We start from the raw sequence: 20,695 nt of genomic DNA, 5'->3' as shown, positions 1-20,695 counted from the left end.
TAAAAGGATGCCCTTCCTTGGGCATGGTGACAAATGTCAGTAGCCCTACTTACTCAGATACTAAGGCAGGGGGATTGCTTAAATGTGCAGAAGTTTGTGACAGTCCTCTGGCCAATACAAACAAGCCCTGTCTCATGCCCTCTAAAAAGGCATGCCTATAGAATTCTCAAGCAATGTGTGCCATATTCCTTCAAGGGAAATATAAATAGCTCTACAGGGTTTGTGAAATCCTGGTTGTTGTTCAACATTTTATATAATTTGAATACAGATGATTCTACACTTAGGAGCTGGTTTGTTACTTATATGTGTAAGGCCTAAGTCCGACTCCCAGGAATGAGTACACACACGTACACACACACACACACACACACACACACACACACACACACACACACAGTACTTGCACTTATTTGTTTTTATTTTATAAGAGAAAACAGTAACTTCATGATAAAGAAACCAGATGAACAGGATCTTAAAGCAATGTGGCTCCAGTTGGCCTTAGCATGAACATAATAACAGAACAAGGACACACATCATTTGCATTAATTCTGCCACTAGGAAACTTGAAAAAAAGAAGACAAAACAAACAAACAAACAGCACCCCCAACTAGATCAAATTACTCCTAGAAAAGGAAGGCCAAAGAAAGGCAAAAGTAAAAATGAAACTAAAAAACTAAACAAAGAAAGAAAGAACAGACAAAGGCAAAATCAAACTGCTCAAGCTGGCTGGCGGTGACTTGATAAGGAGACTGTCCTGAAGCTCTTGGGAAGAGTGCCCACCAAGTGCACACAAGACCCACAGATCCACTCCCAGCACCCGGAGACAAACAACAAGCCTGCATGGGGTCTGTGTCAAAGCCCAGTGTAATGAAATGATATTATTGGAGATTGGCTGAAATTGGGAAAAAGACTGTAAATGTTTAAAAAAATTTACCAAAGGGCTGGAGAGATGGCCCAGCAGTTAAGAGCATTGGCTGCTCTTCCAGAGGTCCTGAGTTCAATTCTGAGCATCTACATGGTGCTCACAACCATCTGAAATGGGATCCCACGCCCTCTTCTGGTGTGTATGAAGACAACAACAGTGTACTCATATGTAAAGTAAATAAATAAATCTTTTAAAACAGCAACAGCCAAAAGAATTTTACCTAAGCTAGGTATGGGGCACACACCTTTTGTCTCAGTGCTCGAAAGGCAGAGGCAAGCAGTTCTGTATGAGTTCAAGGTCAGCCTGGTATATACAGTGAGTTCTAGGTTAGCCAGAACCACACAAAGTAAGATTGTGTCTCAACAAACACACCAGAATTTTACCTTAATGTTAAGTGTCTATACTTTATATCTCTACAATGAGTAATATGGTAATTGTCCCCGCCAGTGGGGACCCAGTTATTCAGGGTCCCGAAGGGGCGCTACCCTTGGGCCTAAATGGGGGGCGAGAGAAGAAGCAAGATTCTGTTGTCAAGGTCTTGTTTATTGGGATGAACGTTACAGCTTTTAAGGCTTTCAGGTAGGGGGAGTGACCTTTGTGAAACATGAAGAAGGGGGAGAGGAGGGTATAGGCAGTGATAGCTGGAGGCAAAGAGGTCAGGCGATGAGGTCAGGTGGTGGAGACACCCGGTGTAGACTGAGGAGATAACTGGTATCTGCTCGAGCTGAGGCATCCCTTGAATGTTATCTTCCTGTGCCGTAAATTCATGGGAGAGGCTTTCATTCAACAATCTTAAGACTTATGGCAGTCATCTTAGGGTGAGTCTCTGTGGCCAAACAGCCCAGAGTCACCTAGTCACTTTGAGCCATGCAGTCAAAAAGCGGCTAGGCCCAAATCCAATATGGCTCCATGCAGGTAATTCCTTACTCTTGGAAAATAACAGAAGGTGAAAGGAAAATTATACAGATTTAAGGTTTAAAAATATGAAGTTAAAAGAGTAAGTTTCAAAATTCACAGACTCAGAGCTGAAACAGGCCTGGGCAGGTCCAGGCACACCCAGGCCCTGTGGGGCCAGCCCCGCCTTTAAAACTGACAGACCACAAAGATAAGAAGGAATGCAGAACCAGCCTGAGGTATCTGACTCATAGGCCATCTGGCAGGAAGGGATAAGCCCCTTGCCCCTGACATTCTGGACGCCCCAGCCTGCACGTACTCTTTTGCTGCATAACCATGCATCCGCGCCTCATTTGAATCCACCAATCAAGTCCCTGTAACCATGAATCTGCTTCTGTATGCCTGCTTCTGCTCCCCAGAACCCTATAAAAACCCGTCCCCGGTCTTGCTGGGCGCGCCAGTCCTTCCAAGCTGACTGAGACGCCCGCAGGTACCTGTGTATCTGGACAATAAACCCTCTTGCTGATTGCATCCAGTGGTCTCGGCCTGGTCATTGGGCTTGGGGATCTCCTTCCCGAAGGAAGATTCTCTCTGAGGGTCTTTCAGAGGGAGAAGGGGGCATGATATATGCAATTATTTTTCAAATGCTTCAGAGAAACCACTATATAATGTGGCAAATTGGTCAAAATGTTAATATTTGAGCATCCGAGGAAAAGGTAAGTGAGAGATAGTTTATATATTATTAGCTTTTGTCCGTGTGTGTAATTTAGATGCAAATAATTGATGTTGGGCTTATTTAATTTTGAAAAATAAAAAGTAATAAGAGTTTATCTAAGATAAAACTGCAAAAATAGCAAAGTTAGAAGCTGACAGTGATATGGGTAGCTTGCCTTAAGGTAGTGGGTTATGTTTCTAAATCAGTTAGTATTATCACATGGAAAAGGGCCCACCTGTCATTCAAATGTTGTGGAAATGTGTTGTTGTAAAAATATAAAAATAAAAAAACGTATTGGCATCTTTTACCTCGCTTGGTCCAGCACCGCGGTGCCCCAAGATATCTGCTAGATATCTTGGCAGAAACACATTCCAACTCCTCAGCGGCCCAGTGTCTCCTGCCGCTGCACACTTTCCTACACTCAAACCGTCACATAAAAGAACACACAACACAATACTCTTTGACCAATTGGTAAGATATAGTTGCCCACTTAAACATACAAAGCCCAGTACCATCCATCCCTTAGGAACATTAATAACAACCTGTAAATGTACAATGTGGAATCTTAATGTCAGCCTCCGCCATCCAGCCACGGCTTTTCTCTCTCTCTCTCTCTCTCTCTCTCTCTCTCTCTCTCTCTCCCTCTTTCTCTCCCCCTCCCTCCCTCCTCCCTTCCTTTTCGTTCCAGTCTCCTCCTCTTCCTTCAAACTTCTCTCCCACCCATTCTTCCTTCTCCTCCAATGACAGGCCTCCTTCTATCCTGTACCTGCCCCTCACCTGTATTTTACAAATTCAATGGGGAGGTTTTGGTGAAGTCACCGGATTCCTGAGTATGTGACTAGGCAGCTGTCCTTGGGGCAGTGGAATTAGCATCAAAATAGAGATTACTCCAGGGCAAACCACAACACAAATGCAAGAAAAATAATCACTGATTTTTTCATATATTTATACAAATGGTATTATAATAAAAAGATCTCTGTATAATGAAAGACCCCCCAGAGTGGGGAGACCCTCACTCAAGTCTCGGGATGACGCAACCCCCCAAGAACTCACACAAGACCGTCCTTGTTGTAATCACATGAGGTTTGTCGATAGCAACCAGTGCACTGGGGTCAAGACTCGTATCCCACGCAGGGGCAGTGGAGTTCGACCCCGAGAGGCTGGGAGAAGAGGTATTTAAAGGGAGAAACCATAACCCAAGGGGGCAGGGATGGCGTCATTGGAAAGTGTGTAGAATAACAGTGAAAAATCACAAGGAAGAACTCTCTGTCCCCCAAGATTGTTTCCTAGGAGAAGCTGTCTCCTACTTCTCAGATTGTTTAACTTCATGGTCCGCTAGTTCCTAGGAGAAGTTGTTTCCTGCTTCTCAAGATTGTTCTCTAAGATTTATGGTCAGCTAGTTTCTGGGAGAAAGCTGTTGAGCTGGCCAATGTAATTATCTATTTTATAGCCCTAGGAGAGGCTTCTTGGAACATACAATTCTGAGGCCTAACCTTTTTTTTTTTTTTTCTGCTCTAAACTTTGTGTCTAGGGGGGCTACTTTAAAACTTTTATCTTTCATATAAGTTGATAAATACTTGTGAAATCTGAAGGTTTTCCTAAGGACTTTGTAGTAATCCTTAGCCTCTAATAGAAATGTTAGTTGGCCCTGCTAACAGACTAGAAAGATGGGAAGCAGCCTCATTAGATTTGAAGAGTATTTTAAGGCTCAAAAAATCCCAGATAAATCCTTGTGGTGGTTTTGAAAGACCCCCAGAGCAGGGAGACCCTCACTCAAGTCTCGGGATGACGCGACCACCGAAGAACTCACACAAGACCGTCCTTGTTGTAATCACATGAGGTTTATCGATAGGAACCAGTGCACTAGGGTCAAGACTCGTATCCCACGCAGGGGCAGTGGAGTTCGACCCCGAAAGGCTGGGAGAAAGGGTATTTAAAGGAAGAAGCCACAACCCAAGGGGGCAGGGATGGCGTCATTGGAAAATCACGAGAAGCTTCCTGTCTCTCAAGGTTGTTCTCTAGGATTTTAATCTAACTTTATGGTCAGCTAGTTTCTGGAAGAAGCTTTCTGCTATCTTTACTAGGTCTGGAATCGAGTATCTAAGGACCTTAAGTCCTTTTATCTGGTTCCTAGGAGAGCAGGCTCAAGAAATGTGACCTTTTACTTACTTACAGGTAGAGGGCAGGGTCTGGAATTTGAGGTATTTAGGGCTTCTTAGGGGTGAGGTTGCATTTTTAAACTTCTGACTTTTTGGCTGTATTTTTTATTCTTTCAGTCTGAATACACTTGTCCCACGGAGTGGCACAATTTGGAGGTGTGGCCTTGTTGAAGTAAGTGTGTCACTGTAGGCCTGGGCTTTGAGACCCTTGTCTTAGCTGTCTGGAGGTCAGTCTTCTCCTAACTGCCTTTGGATGCAAATGTAGAACTCTCAGCTCCTCCAGCACCATGCCTGCCTTGATGATAATGGACTGAACCTCAGATCCTGTAAGCCAGCCCCAATTAAATAGTTCTTTTGGAAGTGTTGCTTTGGTCATGGTGCCTATTCACAGCAATAAAAACCTAACTAAGACAACTCTCCATGGTTCTATCTCAAAAACACCTTAACTCGACACTATTAGCTTTAATTCACCAAATAGGGAGAGAGGCATGATGTGTGAGTGTTTGGTTGTAAAAGGCCATTATGAGCATCTCTCAGAAAGGTAGAGGAGGATGCATGCCAAGGTAGAGAATAAAAACAGTGGGGCTGGAGAGATGGCTCAGTGGTTGGGAGCACTGACTGCTCTTCCAGAGGTCATGAGTTCAATTCCCAGCAACCACATGGTGGCTCGCAACCATCTGTAATGAGATCTGATGCCCTCTTCTGGTGTGGATGAAGACAGCTACAGTGTACTTATATATAATAAATAAATAAATAAATAAATCTTTAAAAAAATAAAATAAAAATGAAAACAGCTAGCATTTGGGAGTTAAAGTGCTATTTCATTAGATGCAGCAATCTTAGGGAAGTGTGGGTGGGGGCCGGGGTACACTTTGAGGCCTAAAAATCTGAGGGGGCTGGGGAGAGTGTCCTTATGGTTAAAGTGCCTGCTGTACAAGCATGAACGCCTGAGTTTAACACCCTTCTCCCATTTATTGGCTGGATTCTCCTGAGTGAGTTTGTAACATAGCCCTAGGGGAAGCAGAGGGACAAGTTCATCACTGCCAGACAGGCTAGACAAATCTATAAACTCGGTGTTCAGTGATAAACCTGGAGGGTAACTGATGAAAGCATCTGATAGGAACTTCTGGACTCCACATGAGTGCGAGACACAGACACATACAAACTCTCTCTCTCTCTCTCTCTCTCTCTCTCTCTCCCCCTAAGGAAATATAATCTAAAATATTTTTTTTAAAAAAAGCTTAAAAAGTTTAATGTTTTCCAGATTGTTGGTGCTGTGTTGGCTGTCAGTAGTGGATTGCTAGCACAAAAATGTCTTTCACTTTCACTATTTCGTTATTTCAGATTCGGTGACTGTTGTTCTTGACTTAGACAGGCCCCTTTACCTCCTTAGAAATCTAATGTGCACATTCTTTGGAGTTCAAAACCTTTCAGGCATTCCCCATTATAAACTGTCAAATTCATAAACTCAAACACCACATATTTCGTTGAACTAAAACAAAACAAAACAAAACAACAACAACAAAGAAAGCAGCCATATGAGAGTTCAAGTACTATTGGAGAATTGAACCAATTGTTATTTCGGTATCAATTCCTTCCTTTCTTCCTTCTTTCCTTCCTTTTTTTCAGAGAGTAGCTACAAACTTTTGCAAGAAAAGGAAAAAAAACAACAACAAAAAACCAAAACCGTCCTGAGAGACACAGCCAGAATTCGGCAAACACAGAGGCGAATGCCAGCAGCAAACCACTGAACTGAGAACGGGACCCCCGTTGAAGGAATCAGAGAAAGGACTGAAAGAGCTTGAAGGGGCTCGAGACCCCATATGTACAACAATGCCAAGCAACCAGAGCTTCCAGGGACTAAGCCACTACCTAAAGACTATACATGGACTGACCCTGGACTCTGACCCCATAGGTAGCAATGAATAGCCTAGTAAGAGCACCAGTGGAAGGGGAATCCCTTGGCCCTGCCAAGACTGAACCCCCAGTGAACGTGATTGTTGCGGTAATGGGGGGAGGATGGGGAGGGGAACACCCATATAGAAGGGGAGGGTGAAGGGATAGGGGGATGTTGGCCTGGAAACTGGGGATGGGAATAACAATTGAAATGTAAATAAGAAATACCCAAGTTAATAAGGATGGAGGAAAAACAAAGAATTGTAACTATGAATATTGGGGGCTAAACTTGTAAAATAGGTATAAAACAGTGACATAGTTTTTAAAAGCAACGGTCTTATCTGTACTATTTAAAAGACAATAAATATTGTCATTACAAAAACAAAACAAAACAAAACCGCGCAATCCTTTACAGTGAGTACAGTTATCTATAGGAAGTGACCCTTCCAAAGTTAGAAAATTACTTTCATGCATCTTTCAGTGCGGGACGTTGGGGCGCGTTGCGCTGCTCCAAGGCGACTCTCCGTTGGGGGAACCCTCGCTCGGCCCCGTAGCGGAGCGGGGAGGGCGCATGGGGCAGGCAGAGCCCGACGCAGACCCCGCCCGAGCTGGCGGCACCGCCCTGCAGGCCCGCAGTTGGCTGTCCCGGAGGCCCGCCCCACCGTCCCGCCGCCCGCCGCCCGCCGCCCGCCGCTCGGCCATCCGCCTGCACGGACAAGGGAGCCCGCCAGTCCCGTCCGCCGCCGTCCGTCCCGCCATGGCTGCGCGCCTGCTCCTCCGCTCCCTTCGTGTCCTGAGCGCCCGCTCGGCGACACTCCCGCCGCCCTCCGCCCGGTGAGTGGGGGTCCAGCCTGGGGTACGGGCAGCCGGAGTGGCAGGGCTCTGGGGATGGGGCGTGACGCGCTACGGCCGAGCCGGAGCGACGCGGCCGGAAGAAGAGACCGAGCCCTCTCTCCGGAACCTGGGGCTTCTCGCTGTGGCATGGAGAACTCGGGGCGTCCCCACTATAGTCCGTCGCGCCCCCAAAGACAAGGCTCCCTCCGAATGCTTGCTCCGGACCCGGCCTCCGCCCCGCGTCCTACAGTTTGTCCGGGGAACTGACTTTGAAAGAGCTGCCCAGCCGTAGCGGGGGCGATCACCCCCTGGGCGCGCAGCCACCGAGTAGCTGCGACCTTTAGCCGAGTTGGAACAGAGACTGGGGACTGCCACCTGACAGTGAACTTGGGACTCAGTGTGCGTGGAGGCGGGGACTAGAAGACCAGAGCAACAACAGTCATCCCGACTCAGGCGTCTAGGCGAGGGCCCCATCTGATACATTAGATGTAGATTTATTACCAAATCCTTAAACTAATTAAATGTAGAGGGATTAATGGGCAGCTCCCGAGAGCTTTTGAGGCTATTAGAGGGTGTTTATGCTGAGATCAAAAGTTTTACCTGTCTAAAATCCATTCATTGGATAAAGCAGACTGGAAGTGTAAAGCTTCGGTAATTATGGTGGCAGGACATTTAAATGAGCTAATTAGCACATTGTTGCGAATACAATAAAGTGCTGTGGTAGTGCTTATCCATCCGGGAGACTTGGGAAAGTTCCAAGGATAGGAATGCTTTTCTGTTCTGAGGAATGGTGTATCTGGTCTTCCTCACGCTCTTAAAATTAGAGAACCCCGAAGGGGATCAATGAGTCAGGAGCCATCGTTTTATCATCACGGGTTTCTTAAACATTTATGAGCATAATGGCCAACTGTCCTGCTGAAACGCAGTCTGAGTCAGCATTTATAGAGGCCTTAGGCTAAGCCCAACGACCTATACTTACATCCAACTGCCAGAGCCTGAGTGTGCTAGGTCATTTCATTTCCTTTCTGACTTTTTGTTTTGTTTTGTTTTTTATGTAAATGAGGCTTTAAAGTGGTAACACAAGCCTGTAATCCCCTCCACACACAGTGGATTTTTTTGATTTCTGTCCTATGAATGTTCCCTTTAGCACTTTTAACTAAGCAGGAAAGCGTTTATTTATGCATTTCTTTCTCTGTACTTAGAAATACTCCACTTTTTTCTTAGCATATTATACAGTGTAACATTTTGAGACCCAGACAGATTTACACACAAGTTCTCTATTTACAGTGATAAACAATTCCACGTGAATCTCAGAAGCCTGCTATCCTAACCTCAGCTTTGTTTGTACACGAAGGAAGAAGCAATCTAGGAATATCTGTATGGACAAACATGCACTTTAAAATGCTTACCTCGTAGCAATAAATTGGAAGCAGTCATTTCAGTTATTAGGGATAAAGTAACTTTGTCGCAATCTGAGAAACCACCTGCAGGTCTTGTGCCTGGTTCTCCCAGACCTTAAAAGTTTAGTCAGCAGTTTGGTGCCTCTGGTGAGGTTAAGGAGGTGTGGCCTTGCTGTAGGAAGTAATCACTAGGATCGGCCTGTTGTCCTTTCCAGTTTGCTTTCTCTTCCTAGTGTTTGTGAGCTCCCTGCTTCCTGCCTCAGCCATGCCTTCCAGTGTGATGGCAGTCAGACTCTTATCCCTCTGTAACTGTAAGCCAAACAAATCCTTTCTTCTATAGCTATGGTATTTTATCACAGCAAAAGGAAATGACCTAATATAGCACCATATTTTCATCTTCCATTCATCTCTTTTCCTCAGTATATACTTCTGCCGTCTTTATCAGACATCAGGGACCTGGGGTTGTAAGCACTTATATTTGTGTCCCTTGTTCCGTTGTTGCGTGTGTGCGTGTGTGTGTGTGTGTGTGTGTGTGTCCTGTTGTCATTACTATGCTGTGTCTGTTGTGTGTGACCTGTTGTCATCACTATGCTGTGTCTGTTGTGATGGCTGTCTGTAGTATAACTTAGAATCAGGTGAGGTAATACCTCCAGCACTATTCTTTGTTCTGGATTGCTTTAGCCATCCTTGGTGTTTTGTGCCTCCACATACATTTTAACATTTTTTTAAATATCTTTGAAGAATAGCCCATTTTTGTTGGGGCTGCATTGCCTTTGACAGGCTGTCCATTTTCCTAATATTAATTCTTCTGGACTGTGAACACAGGAGGTCCTTCCATCTTCTGGTATGGTCCTTTATTTCATTCTTCAGCATCTTAACATTTACATTGTTGAAGTCTTTTATTTCCTTGGTTAAGTTTATTCCTAGGGGAGAGAGAAGGGGGGGGGGAGGGAGAGAGAGAGAGACAGGGGAAGTGTTTCTGTCTGTCTGTCTGTCTACTGTGACTTGGATTGCTTCCATGCTTTCTTTTTCAGTATGCTTGTTATTGGCATATAGGAAACTTCTGAATTTTATGCTTATTTTGTATCCTGCTACTTTGGTGAAAGTATTTATTAGTTCTAAGAGTGGTTTTGGTGGAGTCTTTTAGAGTCTCTTAAGTTTATATCATCTGCAAACAGAGATACTTAGTCTTCTTTTCCTTTTCACATCATATTTTGTTTTCTTGTCTTATTGCTCTGGCTAAATTTTTAAGCAGTGCATTCAGTAGGAGTAGAGTCACCCTGTCTTGTTCCCAAATCAATAGGAATGGTTTGAGTTTTCCTAGCATGATGCTGGCTGTAGGTTATGACAAACCTACAATATTATATTATGACAAAATAGCCTCTGTCGTACTGAGATGTGATCTTTCCAACCCTAGCTTCTCCATGACCTTTATCATGACTTTGTATGACTAAGAAATAGAAAAAGAAGCACTAAAATAAAAACAGGGTCCATGCAAGGAAGAGAGAAACCTACGTTAGAACTCAACACAAAGCAGAAATAAGCTTTCTCCATATTTTAGTATGTTCTAAGTTTTTAGAGGCCCAGCATCTGAGCAGTGAAAACCAGGACTGACTTACTAGGCCTGCAGTAGTGATGGAGTTGAGGGCAGCCAGTGGACATCTTTGTCGATTGTGTCCTATATCAGAGATCTCATCCTGGCCTTAAACGGGAAGAGGTTTGTGTCTATCACAGTATGCAGATGCATTGGTCCTCAGGCCCATTTGATAGATACAGACTCCCAGAACATCTCTTCTATTGGTGACTAGGTAGACATCATCCTGGCCAGGTTTGCTACTAAGTTGCCCATCACCTGTATGTTGTGACGGATCAAGCCTTAGACCTTCATCAGCACGGTGGCCGACCTCAGGTGAAAAATGGCTTTTACCCTGCTAATCAGAGTTACTGATTGCTAACTCAGACTGGAAGATCTTTAAGTGATGGCACCTGCACCTCCATGGTACCAAGAACTGGGGGTAGGTCTGTGAGGTTTAAGAAAAGGCACATACTCGGGTCATTCGTGTTCTGAGGATGCCAAAGCTTTACTGAGTTTCACAGAATAAATTCCCCACTCCACTGAGTGGAAAATTCCTAGACGCATAGTTGAAAAACAGGCTTAGGTCCTCAGGAACAAAACACGGGAATTGAATCAAGGATGTTACTGCCCAGGTGTACCGCCCAGGTGTTACCACCCAGGCCAAACAGAAAGGTCTGGATGTTCCTTTGTTAGAAACAAAAGGCTTCCATATGCATCAGCAAGGTTCTGCTGGGGACAAACACTGCAGGGGTCCAGGCTCTCTAGAGCTCTTTGGCCACCTACCCAGTGCTGATGGGTTTTATATTCAAGTCATGCTGAATGCCTGGACCTGAACCTAGTGTCAGGCATGAGAATCATTGTTAGCATCAGTGTGAAGGACAAGACTGTCCTTCTAAGGGGAACCGCAGTAGAAACAAAACAAAGCCCTGAATAAAGTTGAAGGGGATGATAAAAGGTCATTTTATGTTTCCTCAGGGCATGAAGAAGGAGAAGGAAGGCAGGCAAAGGGAAGTGTCAGCTGAAGGTCCTAAAGAATTCTATACGAATCCAGTCTTGGGCATTTTGATTGACACTCCAATGTAGCAGTGATATTTATACAGTTCATGTTCTGTGCTACTGAAATTTGCAGTTATGATTCTGAATATGCTACTTTGGGAGAGTTCACATTGTTTTAGAAATTGTACATGACATGAAAATTTACTATTATTTTTCTATTATACAATTTGATTTTCAATAACACTGTATTTCACCTCAACTCACGCCTGCGGTTAAATCTAGATATTATCCACCTTACAGATTTCCAAAAGGAGAAAGTTGAATTATCACAAAATGGTGTGGTGGAAGGGCTGGGGAGGGTTCTGAGACAGGGTCAGGGAAGCCTATCTCAGGGCTCCATGATGTTTGCAGGCATTAATTTGGATATGAATAATAATGATTGATTTAATTTTCTTAATTTATGTCTCTTTAAGATGTTCTCATTCTGGAGCAGAAGCACGTCTAGAAACTCCTTCTGCTAAAAAATTAACTGATATTGGAATCAGAAGAATCTTTTCCTCAGAGCATGACATTTTCCGGGAGAGTGTAAGGAAGTTTTTTCAAGAAGAAGTGATTCCCTACCACGAAGAGTAAGTGCCCTCCCTGCCTGCTATTAACATAACAGACAGAAGGACTGAAACATCATGTACACAATACAAAAAGTGCCTCCTTCACCCATTCACTGTTCTTCTCTGTAATACCCCTGAGATTGTAGGTAGGATTTCTAAGTTTTGCAAGTATTTTACTATTGCTATTATTAATTTTATTTTATTCAGACATCTTATATCACTGCGTTCCTCAGACTGGTCTTAGGCACAAGCATTTTCTCCTCAGTTGCCCAAGTATCTACAAGCTTGTGCCACTATAAGACTCGAAGCGAGTCTTCACTACCTGGAGACCCCCAAGTGAGACGTAAGAAGGGAGTTCGATGCAAATGCAAGAGGTTTATTTTCTGGTGTGTCAAGGTTGACCTTCAATCAGTCCCTCTTGGCGAGTGACTAGAAAGCAACCCTGAATGGCTATAACAAACAGTTTTTATATATTTTAGGGGTACAAGTTATATCAGCGAGGTTACATACAGTTAAAACTTATTGGCTAAGCATATTGACCTTTGAATCTATTGGCTAGCGAGCATATAACATGCATTCGAACTCTAATCTGGAGCCAGAGGGTCAGGTTACCATCATTACATTCTGCCGTTTTTCAAGAATGTCCTGTCCCTGCTCCTCCCAAGAACTGTGGGTGAAGAATGGAACTTGACCTAGCCTTGACTCAAGGTGGAAGTCTAATCTTGACCTGAGGCAGTGGGTGTAAAACTGTTGAAAGCCCTTAGGGTCCTTGACAGGAACTCCATAACCTACCTACTTTCTACCAAGTTAAGCCTCTTAATAGCTCTTACACTTGAGTAAGAACTAGGGTCCTTCACCACCACATTCAACCTTTTAAAATGTGTCAGTTGAGATTTCATAAGTTTGTGGATTTTTCAAAGGAACCTAAGAATCTCTCTTACACACACACACACACACACACACACACACACACACACGCGCGCGCGCGCAAAAACAAAAGAAAGAAAAATTGCAGAGGACCAGTTTCAGCTTGAGAGAGGGTCCTGAAGAAGGGATGTTTGGGGAGCAGGGAAAAAATGACTCAGTGATGGGTGCGAGCTGACAGCCCTGTGGTCTGATCAGGGTGACTCTCTAGACAGCTCTCTAGCTCCTGGGTTTTTCTACCAAAGTCAGAAAACCTGCTAGAAAGATGCTTAAAGAGCTGTGTTAACTCTAGATAGCTTAGATCTTACTGACCAAAGCCCATCTTTTATTTGCGTATCAATGTAATCATTTACCCCAGGTTTCCTTTTGATTATCCCATGAATCAACATCTTATGACTTTAGCTCCTTGATTCTTTGAAAAAGACAGCAGGTACATTTTTTAACATAGCAAGTCCTATGCAGTTCCCTAGGCACAGTATCTAGATATTAAAGGCTTTTTTCATGTGAGAAAGTTAGCTTTTTGTTTTCCTACTTCTTAACTTCCTAAGCTTGGCTGCCCTGAAACTTGCTGTGTAGACACACCTTAAGAGATCTGCCTGCCTTTGTACACACAAACAATAAGCTTAGGTGAGTGGAATCCTACCCTGAGATCACTACTCCCTTACTTCCTGGTGCTCCTTTATTACTTGAACCATGAGCCTTGGTTTTTAACTATTCCTTTCCCTTTACTGACTCATTAGTGCAGTTGCCTCTGTTCTTTTAGGTCCATGAAGCCCTCTTACAATTCATATTGCATCCTTACACCTTGCATAGTTGAGAATTCCTATTTATATATTCTTGAATTCATGTTTTCAGAGTTCTTTCTGACAGCCTTAAGGGCAGTCCTGAAGGTCACAGAATGACTATTTTGTTGAGGAACATTAATTAGACACATTCTGCTTCCTGGACTTGTGCTATTTCTAATTATTATGGAGTCATTAGCCTTGGCAGGGAGAGCATTCTGTGGAACATGAAAAATATGCACATTGTAATGCAAGCAAGCCTTAGGCGTAATACAACTGTCAGCACTTGTGGAGACATCCCACTAGCTCTGTTCCAGGGGCTAGAACCAAACACACCACCCCTCTGTGGCCATGCAAGACCTAGCACAATAACCTATGGTTAAGTAGTAAATTTTTGGTCCACTTCAGTCTTTCTTTTTCCATGTTAAAAATGAATTAAAATATGCAAATATTAAACAGGTCAGCATAATGAAACTTGGTAGGTCATTGGCCACTTCTACATATTTTTACCATTAAGGTCATTTTTAAAATGTCTTACAGATTTATTTATTTTTACATATATGAATGTTTTGCTTAAAAGGATGTCTGTGTATCCTGTGCATTCTGAAACTGTAATTAAGGATGGTTATGAACCATTGTGTGCATGCTAGGAATTGAGCCCAGGTCCTCAATTCCAAGTGCTCTTAACTACTGAGCCATCTCTTTAGTCCCCAGCATCTCTTGATTAATCCTTTTATTATTGAACAAAAAATTGATTTGTATTAACATATAATTTTGTTGTGTTTCAAAATTTACATTACATTATATATGTATTTTATATATTATTTAAGAACAGCTTTTATGGATTTTATATTCTTTTGAGACAAAGTGTATATGCGACTGGCTGGCCTGAGACTTTCTGTGTAGACCAGGCTAGCCTCAAATTTACAGAGATCTCTCTGCCTCTGCTTCCCAGTGCTGGGATCAAGGGTGTGAGACACCATACCTAGTTTAAATATAGCATTTTAAGGAACTATGTGAAAAATCTTTGGAAATCCTATTAAGGAAATTTTCATGACTACGTGACACAACTAAATTTGTACCCTAGAGCATCACCTAACCATGATAACAGTGGATATAAATTATAGGTCTAGTCTGCAGAGCAGGAAGGGACAGAAGATGGCAAAGATAAGGAAGAAAAAAGAAGAAATAACACAAGAGTCAGATACACATGGAAAGGCCTGTGACTGGTGCCGTCAGTTACCTTAAATTAAGGACATATTCCTGTACAAGTCTCTAGTTCCTAGTGGGGCCATTTACATAATTTTTGGGAAGTTTGTCTGACTACATTTGTTATCTGCAGATGGGAGAAAGCCGGAGAAGTGAGTAGAGAGCTCTGGGAAAAAGCTGGCAAGCAAGGCCTGCTTGGCATCAACATTGCAGAGAAACATGGCGGCATCGGTGGGGACTTGTTGTCAACAGCAGTTACTTGGGAAGAGCAGTAAGTATGGAGACATTTAGAGTGGAGTCTTGTTTTGTGAGTTGTCCTTTCTGAAGTGGTAATGAAAACACTTGCTAAAGTTCTTGGAAGACTGAAAATTCAGTGTAGAATATGGGGATGGCACCATGTGTGTACTAAGTTTGGGATGTGGGAAGATGATCCATGTTCTTAAAATCCATTTATGTTGTAGAAATAGATGCTGTTGACAGGCCAGGTGAATCCTAGCATGCAGGAGTCAGAAGCAGGAGGATTGCCAAGAGTTCAAGGCTAGCTTAGGTTTACATAGTCAGTTCTAGGCCAGCCAGAGCTATATAGCAAGAAGCTGACTTAAAAACAAACAAAAAAAGAGTTAAAAAGATAACTTCATTCTTCATTTCCAGTGAGTTTATCCCTCTCTCCTTTTAAAGGTCACAGCAGATTGAAAAAATATTCCATTGAAGTACGCCAAAATTTACGTTAAAGAATATATAAATATCTCAGCTAAAATGCAGAAGATTATTTAGCAACAGTTCATCAGAAGGGAAATGCACTTAGATTTTATTTAATGAAAAAGCTCTTCCAAACTGTAAATTATGTTGAGCTGGAATTATCATTTTGCATACCTACAAAATTTGTGAAGATGACAAATCCTGTTCCCCAATAAGGGCAAGATGGTTGGGAAAGCAACACATTCATTCACATTTGCTGCAATAAGAAAAATGGATATTTCTGGGATTTCAGTGTATATGAAAGATGAATGAATGTGTTTCTGCATGGGTGTCATTCGGGGGGATTTAATGTAAGATGATGGCTTATTAAGAAAAAGGGAATATCATGGTTAATCTTAATCCCCTAAATTGTGATGCAATTTCAATGTAGTACAGAAAGAGGAGAATTCAGTTTTGCAACATAAATGATTTGGAATGTTTTACATCTATTTAAGAACAGAATTTTTTAAAAAATTGTAAGCAGTAGGACTTAATCAAAATGATGACCAGGAAAACAGTGGAGTAAAAGATTCACAGAATGACTGCAGGTACGTTAAATTATCACCAAGGTGCTCTCCATAATAAGACAGTTGCTCTGTCAGGGTAAGACTGCAGGTGATCAGTATTTTAGCTCTCAGTTCATGAGTTGAGTACCTGGCTAAGGCACCATTACTGTGTTTGAGCCCACAATGAAAGGTCATTAAAAACCTTTAATGGCATGGGGAGGGTCGTGAGCTTAAGAGAAAATAGGCTATTACTACCTAGGACAGTGAGACCTTCAATAATTCTTCTTCACTATGTTAGTAAAATTGAAAATTAAACTTAAAACAACCCAGTAGCTATTTCATGGTTTCATTTTCCTTCTGTTTTTGTTCTAAGAGCATACTCAAATTGCACAGGCCCTGGTTTCAGCCTCCATTCAGATATTGTCATGCCCTATATTGCAAATTACGGCACAAAAGAACAGATCGAGCAGTTTATCCCCCAGATGACGGCGGGCAAGTGTATTGGTGCCATAGCCATGACAGAGCCTGGGGCTGGAAGGTAAGTCCACAGTTAGCTGGTTCTCAATTCTTAGAAGCAGTGTCCTGATAGCAAACATTTGCTAGGTATTTTGCACAGTTTGCCATAAATGTGGGCTCTGTATTTGTGGATTTGTGCAATCTTCAATTGAAAATATTTGGAAAAATAATTGCATCTGTACTGGAAGTATATGCATCTTTCTTGTATTATTTCCTAGAAAACACAATATAGCAACTATTCTACATAGCATTTCCACTGGCCTGGATTTTGTCAATAATCTGGAAATTAAAATGTAAAGTGTGTAGGAAAATTATGTAGGTTGTATGCACTTGATATGTAGGTTTTGGTATCTGGGATAGGGTCCTGAACAAATCCCCCAGCCTCTGTGGGTTCTAGGTGACAGGTAAGCTTTGTAAGTAGTTCACAGTGTGAAACTCCACTGACAAAACAAGGTGTTTCTGTACACAAATAACGGCAAAGCATTTGGAACATATGCTGGGTTCAAGGTATCCGCATACTTATATCAGAGATGGGTTGACCGCTACATTCTTAACTTGGATTTGGCCTCCACAGAGAGGTTGCCATTGCTGGACCAGTGAGGTGACTCAACCTGAAGTAGTGTGTGTGAAGATGGAAGGAGGAAATGGGCTCAGCATGGTGTGCTTGCTGTGTGTGGTGTGTGCACATGGTGTGTGTATGTGTGCACGCGTGCTCACACACGCACATACACATGATCACACACACACATGCCTTCGAAAACACACTTCATGCACACACATTAAGACACACACACATAATATAGGTATCAGGGATTAGGACCTGGTATCTCTGGGGTGGTGGGGGATATTATTTAGCCTAGTATAGAAAGTATCTCTTAAGGGCCACAGAGCATAAAAATACAAGCATCACCTACAGTGATGCAATGTGAATTAATTATATACTATGCTATTCAATATAGAGTATTAACGAAGTTTTAAAAGTAATGCTTGGACTGCTGAGATGACTCAGTGCGTAAAGGTGCCTGCCACTGAGCCGGGAAACCCAAGTTTGAACTCCCAGGACACATGTGTGGAAGAAAACTCCACGTAATTCCTGTATATTGGCCTCTGACCTACACACATGCTGTGGCATGTTTTCCTGCCTGTGCTCACGCACACATACACTACACTACACTAAATAAAGCATGTAATTTAGAAAAAGCCCTTATATAAGTAAACAGTATCTTTTTTTTGTTTTGTTTTGTTTTGTTTTTGTTTTTTTGTTTTGTTTTGTTTTGTTTTTTTATTATTGAGTATTTCTTGTATACATTTCCAGTGTTATTCCCTTTCCCGGTTTCCGGGCAAACATCCCCCTCCCCCCTCCCCTTCATTATGGGTGCTCCCCTCCCCATCCTCCCCCCATTGCCGGCCTCCCCCCAACAATCTAGTTCACTGGGGGTTCAGTCTTAGCAGGACCCAGGGCTTCCCCTTCCACTGGTGCTCTTACTAGGATATTCATTGCTACCTATGAGGTCAGAGTCCAGGGTCAGTCCATGTATAGTCTTTAGGTAGTGGCTTAGTCCCTGGAAGCTCTGGTTGCTTGGCATTGTTGTACATATGGGGTCTCGAGCCCCTTCAAGCTCTTCCAGTCCTTTCTCTGATTCCTTCAACAGGGGTCCTATTCTCAGTTCAGCGGTTTGCTGCTGGCATTCGCCTCTGTATTTGCTGTATTCTGGCTGTGTCTCTCAGGAGCGATCTACATCCGGCTCCTGTCGGTCTGCACTTCTTTGCTTCATCCATCTTGTCTAATTGGATGGCTGTATATGCATGGGCCACATGTGGGGCAGGCTCTGAATGGGTGTTCCTTCTGGAACTGTGCCTCCCTATTCCTTCCCAAGGGTATTCTTGTTCCCCTTTTAAAGAAGGAGTGAAGCATTCACATTCTGATCATCCGTCTTGAGTTTCATTTGTTCTAGTAAACAGTATCTTACAGAGCTGGGTGTGATGTATACCTTTAAACAAGAGGCAGGTGAATCTTTGAGTTCAAGGACAGCCTGGTGTAAAAGCAAGTTCCAGGACAGCCAGAGCTACATAATAGAGAGACCCAGTTTCAAAACCAAAACCAAAACAAACAAACAAAAAATTATCTTACAGAAACGACTAGATAATAAGATCAAAATCATGCATAGTTCTAATTTTATAAGAAATACATTATTCTTTTTTAAAAGATTTATTCATTTATTATATGTAAGTACACTGTAGCTGTCTTCAGACACACCAGAAGAAGGCATCGGATCTCTTTACAGATGGTTGTGAGCCACCATGTGGTTACTGGGAATTGAACTCAGGACCTCTGGAAGGGTAGGCGGGTGCTCTTAACCGCTGAGCCATCTCTCCAGCCCCCAAGAAATACATTATTAATATGTATGCTTATATCCATCAAGAAACACTGGAAGAGTGTATTTTAAGAATACTGATTCAGAAGATAAATTGTTTTGAAAATGCTGTCTTTTTTCCATCTGATGATTTTAGCTCCTTTGTCAAAGATCAAGTGACCATAGGTGTGTGGGTTTGTTTCTGGGTCTTCAATTCTATTTCATTGGTCTACCTGCCTGTCACTGTACCAATACCATGCAGTTTTAATACAGCTTGAGGTCAGGGATAGTGATTCCCCCAGAAGTTCTTTTATTGTTGAGAATAGTTTTCGCTATCTTGGGTTTTTGGTTATTCCAAATGAATTTGCAAGTTGCTCTTTCTAACTCTATGAAGAATTGAGTGGGAATTTTGATGGGGATTGCATTGAATCTGTAGATTGCTTTCAGCAAGATGACCATTTTTACTATATTAATCCTGCCAATCCATGAGCATGGGAGATCTTTCCATCTTCTGAGACCTTCAATTTCTTTCTTTCTTCAGGGAATTGAAGTTCTTGTCATACAGATCTTTAACTTGCTTGGCTTGAGTCACAAAGTATTTTATACTATTTGTGACTATTGTGAAGGATATTGTTTCCCTCATTTCTTTCTCAATTGAGTAGAAGAAGGCTACTGATTTGTTTGAGTTAATTATATATCCGGCCACTTTGCTGAAGTTGTTTATCAGGTTTAGTTCTATGGTGGAATTTTTGGGATCATTTGAGTATACTATCAGATCATCTGCAAATAGTAATATTTTGACTTTTTCCTTTCCAAATTATATCCCTTTGACCTCCTTCTGTTGTCTAATTGCTCTAGCTAGGACTTTGAGTACTATATTGAACAGGTAGGGAGAGAATGGGCAGTCTTGTCACGTCCCTGATTTTAGTGGGATGGCTTCAAGTTTCTCGCTATTTAATTTGATGTTGGCTACTTGTTGACAACTGTGTTTTGGTATGGCCCTTGAATTCCTGATCTTTCCAAGACTTTTATCATGAAGGGGTGTTGAATTTTGTCAAATGCTTTCTCAGCATCTAATGAGATGATCATGTGGTTTTTTTCTTTTGAGTTTCTTTCTGTAGTGAATTATGTTGATGGATTTCCATATTCTGAACCATCCCTGCATCCCTGGGATGAAGCCTACTTGATCATGATGGATGCTTGTTTTGATGTGTTCTTGGATTAGGTTTGCAAGATTTTTATTGAGTATTTTTGCATCGATATTCATAAGGGAAATTGGTCTGAAATTCTCTTTCTTTGGCGGGTCTTTTTGTGGTTTAGGTATAAGTGTAATTGTGGCTAGATGAATTGGGTAGTGTTCCTTCTGTTTCTATTTTGTAGAATAGTTCGAAGAGAATTGGTATTAGATCTTCTTTGAAGGTCTGATGGAATTCTGAACTAAAACCATCTGGACTTGGGCTTTTTATGTTTAGGAGACTTTTTTTTTTTTTCGGAGCTGGGGACCGAACCCAGGGCCTTGCGGTTGCTAGGCAAGCGCTCTACCTCTGAGCCAAATCCCCAACCCCTTTAGGAGACTTTTAATGACTGCTTCTATTTCTTAGGGGTTATGGAACTGTTTAGATGGTTTATCTGATCCTAAATTAACTTTGGTACCTGGTATCTG

At 42.4% G+C, this 20,695-nt stretch overlaps 1 protein-coding gene, 1 long non-coding RNA gene and 1 other non-coding gene across 3 annotated transcripts in view; 1 reads left to right on the top strand and 2 right to left on the bottom strand.

Annotated features, from left to right (window-relative positions):
• The window catches only part of LOC134480586 (uncharacterized), a 49,871-nt gene extending 42,730 nt beyond the window's left edge, over positions 1 to 7,141 (bottom strand). The window contains exon 1 of the long non-coding RNA XR_015629614.1: positions 7,054 to 7,141. This is a non-coding gene — a long non-coding RNA (uncharacterized LOC134480586). The remainder of the gene's footprint in view (positions 1 to 7,053) is intronic.
• A 199-nt stretch (positions 7,142 to 7,340) lies between these two features.
• Acadl (acyl-CoA dehydrogenase, long chain) overlaps positions 7,341 to 20,695 on the top strand; it is a 37,449-nt gene continuing 24,094 nt past the window's right edge. The window contains 4 exon segments of the mRNA NM_012819.3: positions 7,341 to 7,423; positions 11,869 to 12,024; positions 15,052 to 15,189; positions 16,536 to 16,700. Of these exon segments, the coding sequence (NP_036951.1) occupies positions 7,347 to 7,423; positions 11,869 to 12,024; positions 15,052 to 15,189; positions 16,536 to 16,700 (536 nt within the window). The 5' untranslated portion in view covers positions 7,341 to 7,346.
• LOC120094878 (U7 small nuclear RNA) lies at positions 13,154 to 13,216 on the bottom strand. Its single transcript, XR_015630009.1, has one exon. It is a non-coding gene; the product is annotated as a U7 small nuclear RNA (small nuclear RNA).

This window comes from Rattus norvegicus, chromosome 9, assembly GCF_021556685.1.
Source record: "Rattus norvegicus strain SHRSP/BbbUtx chromosome 9, alternate assembly SHRSP_T2T, whole genome shotgun sequence".
Taxonomy (NCBI): domain Eukaryota; kingdom Metazoa; phylum Chordata; class Mammalia; order Rodentia; family Muridae; genus Rattus; species Rattus norvegicus.
The sequence above is the reverse complement of the archived record's forward strand: the minus strand, read 5'-3'. Positions and strand labels throughout refer to the sequence as shown.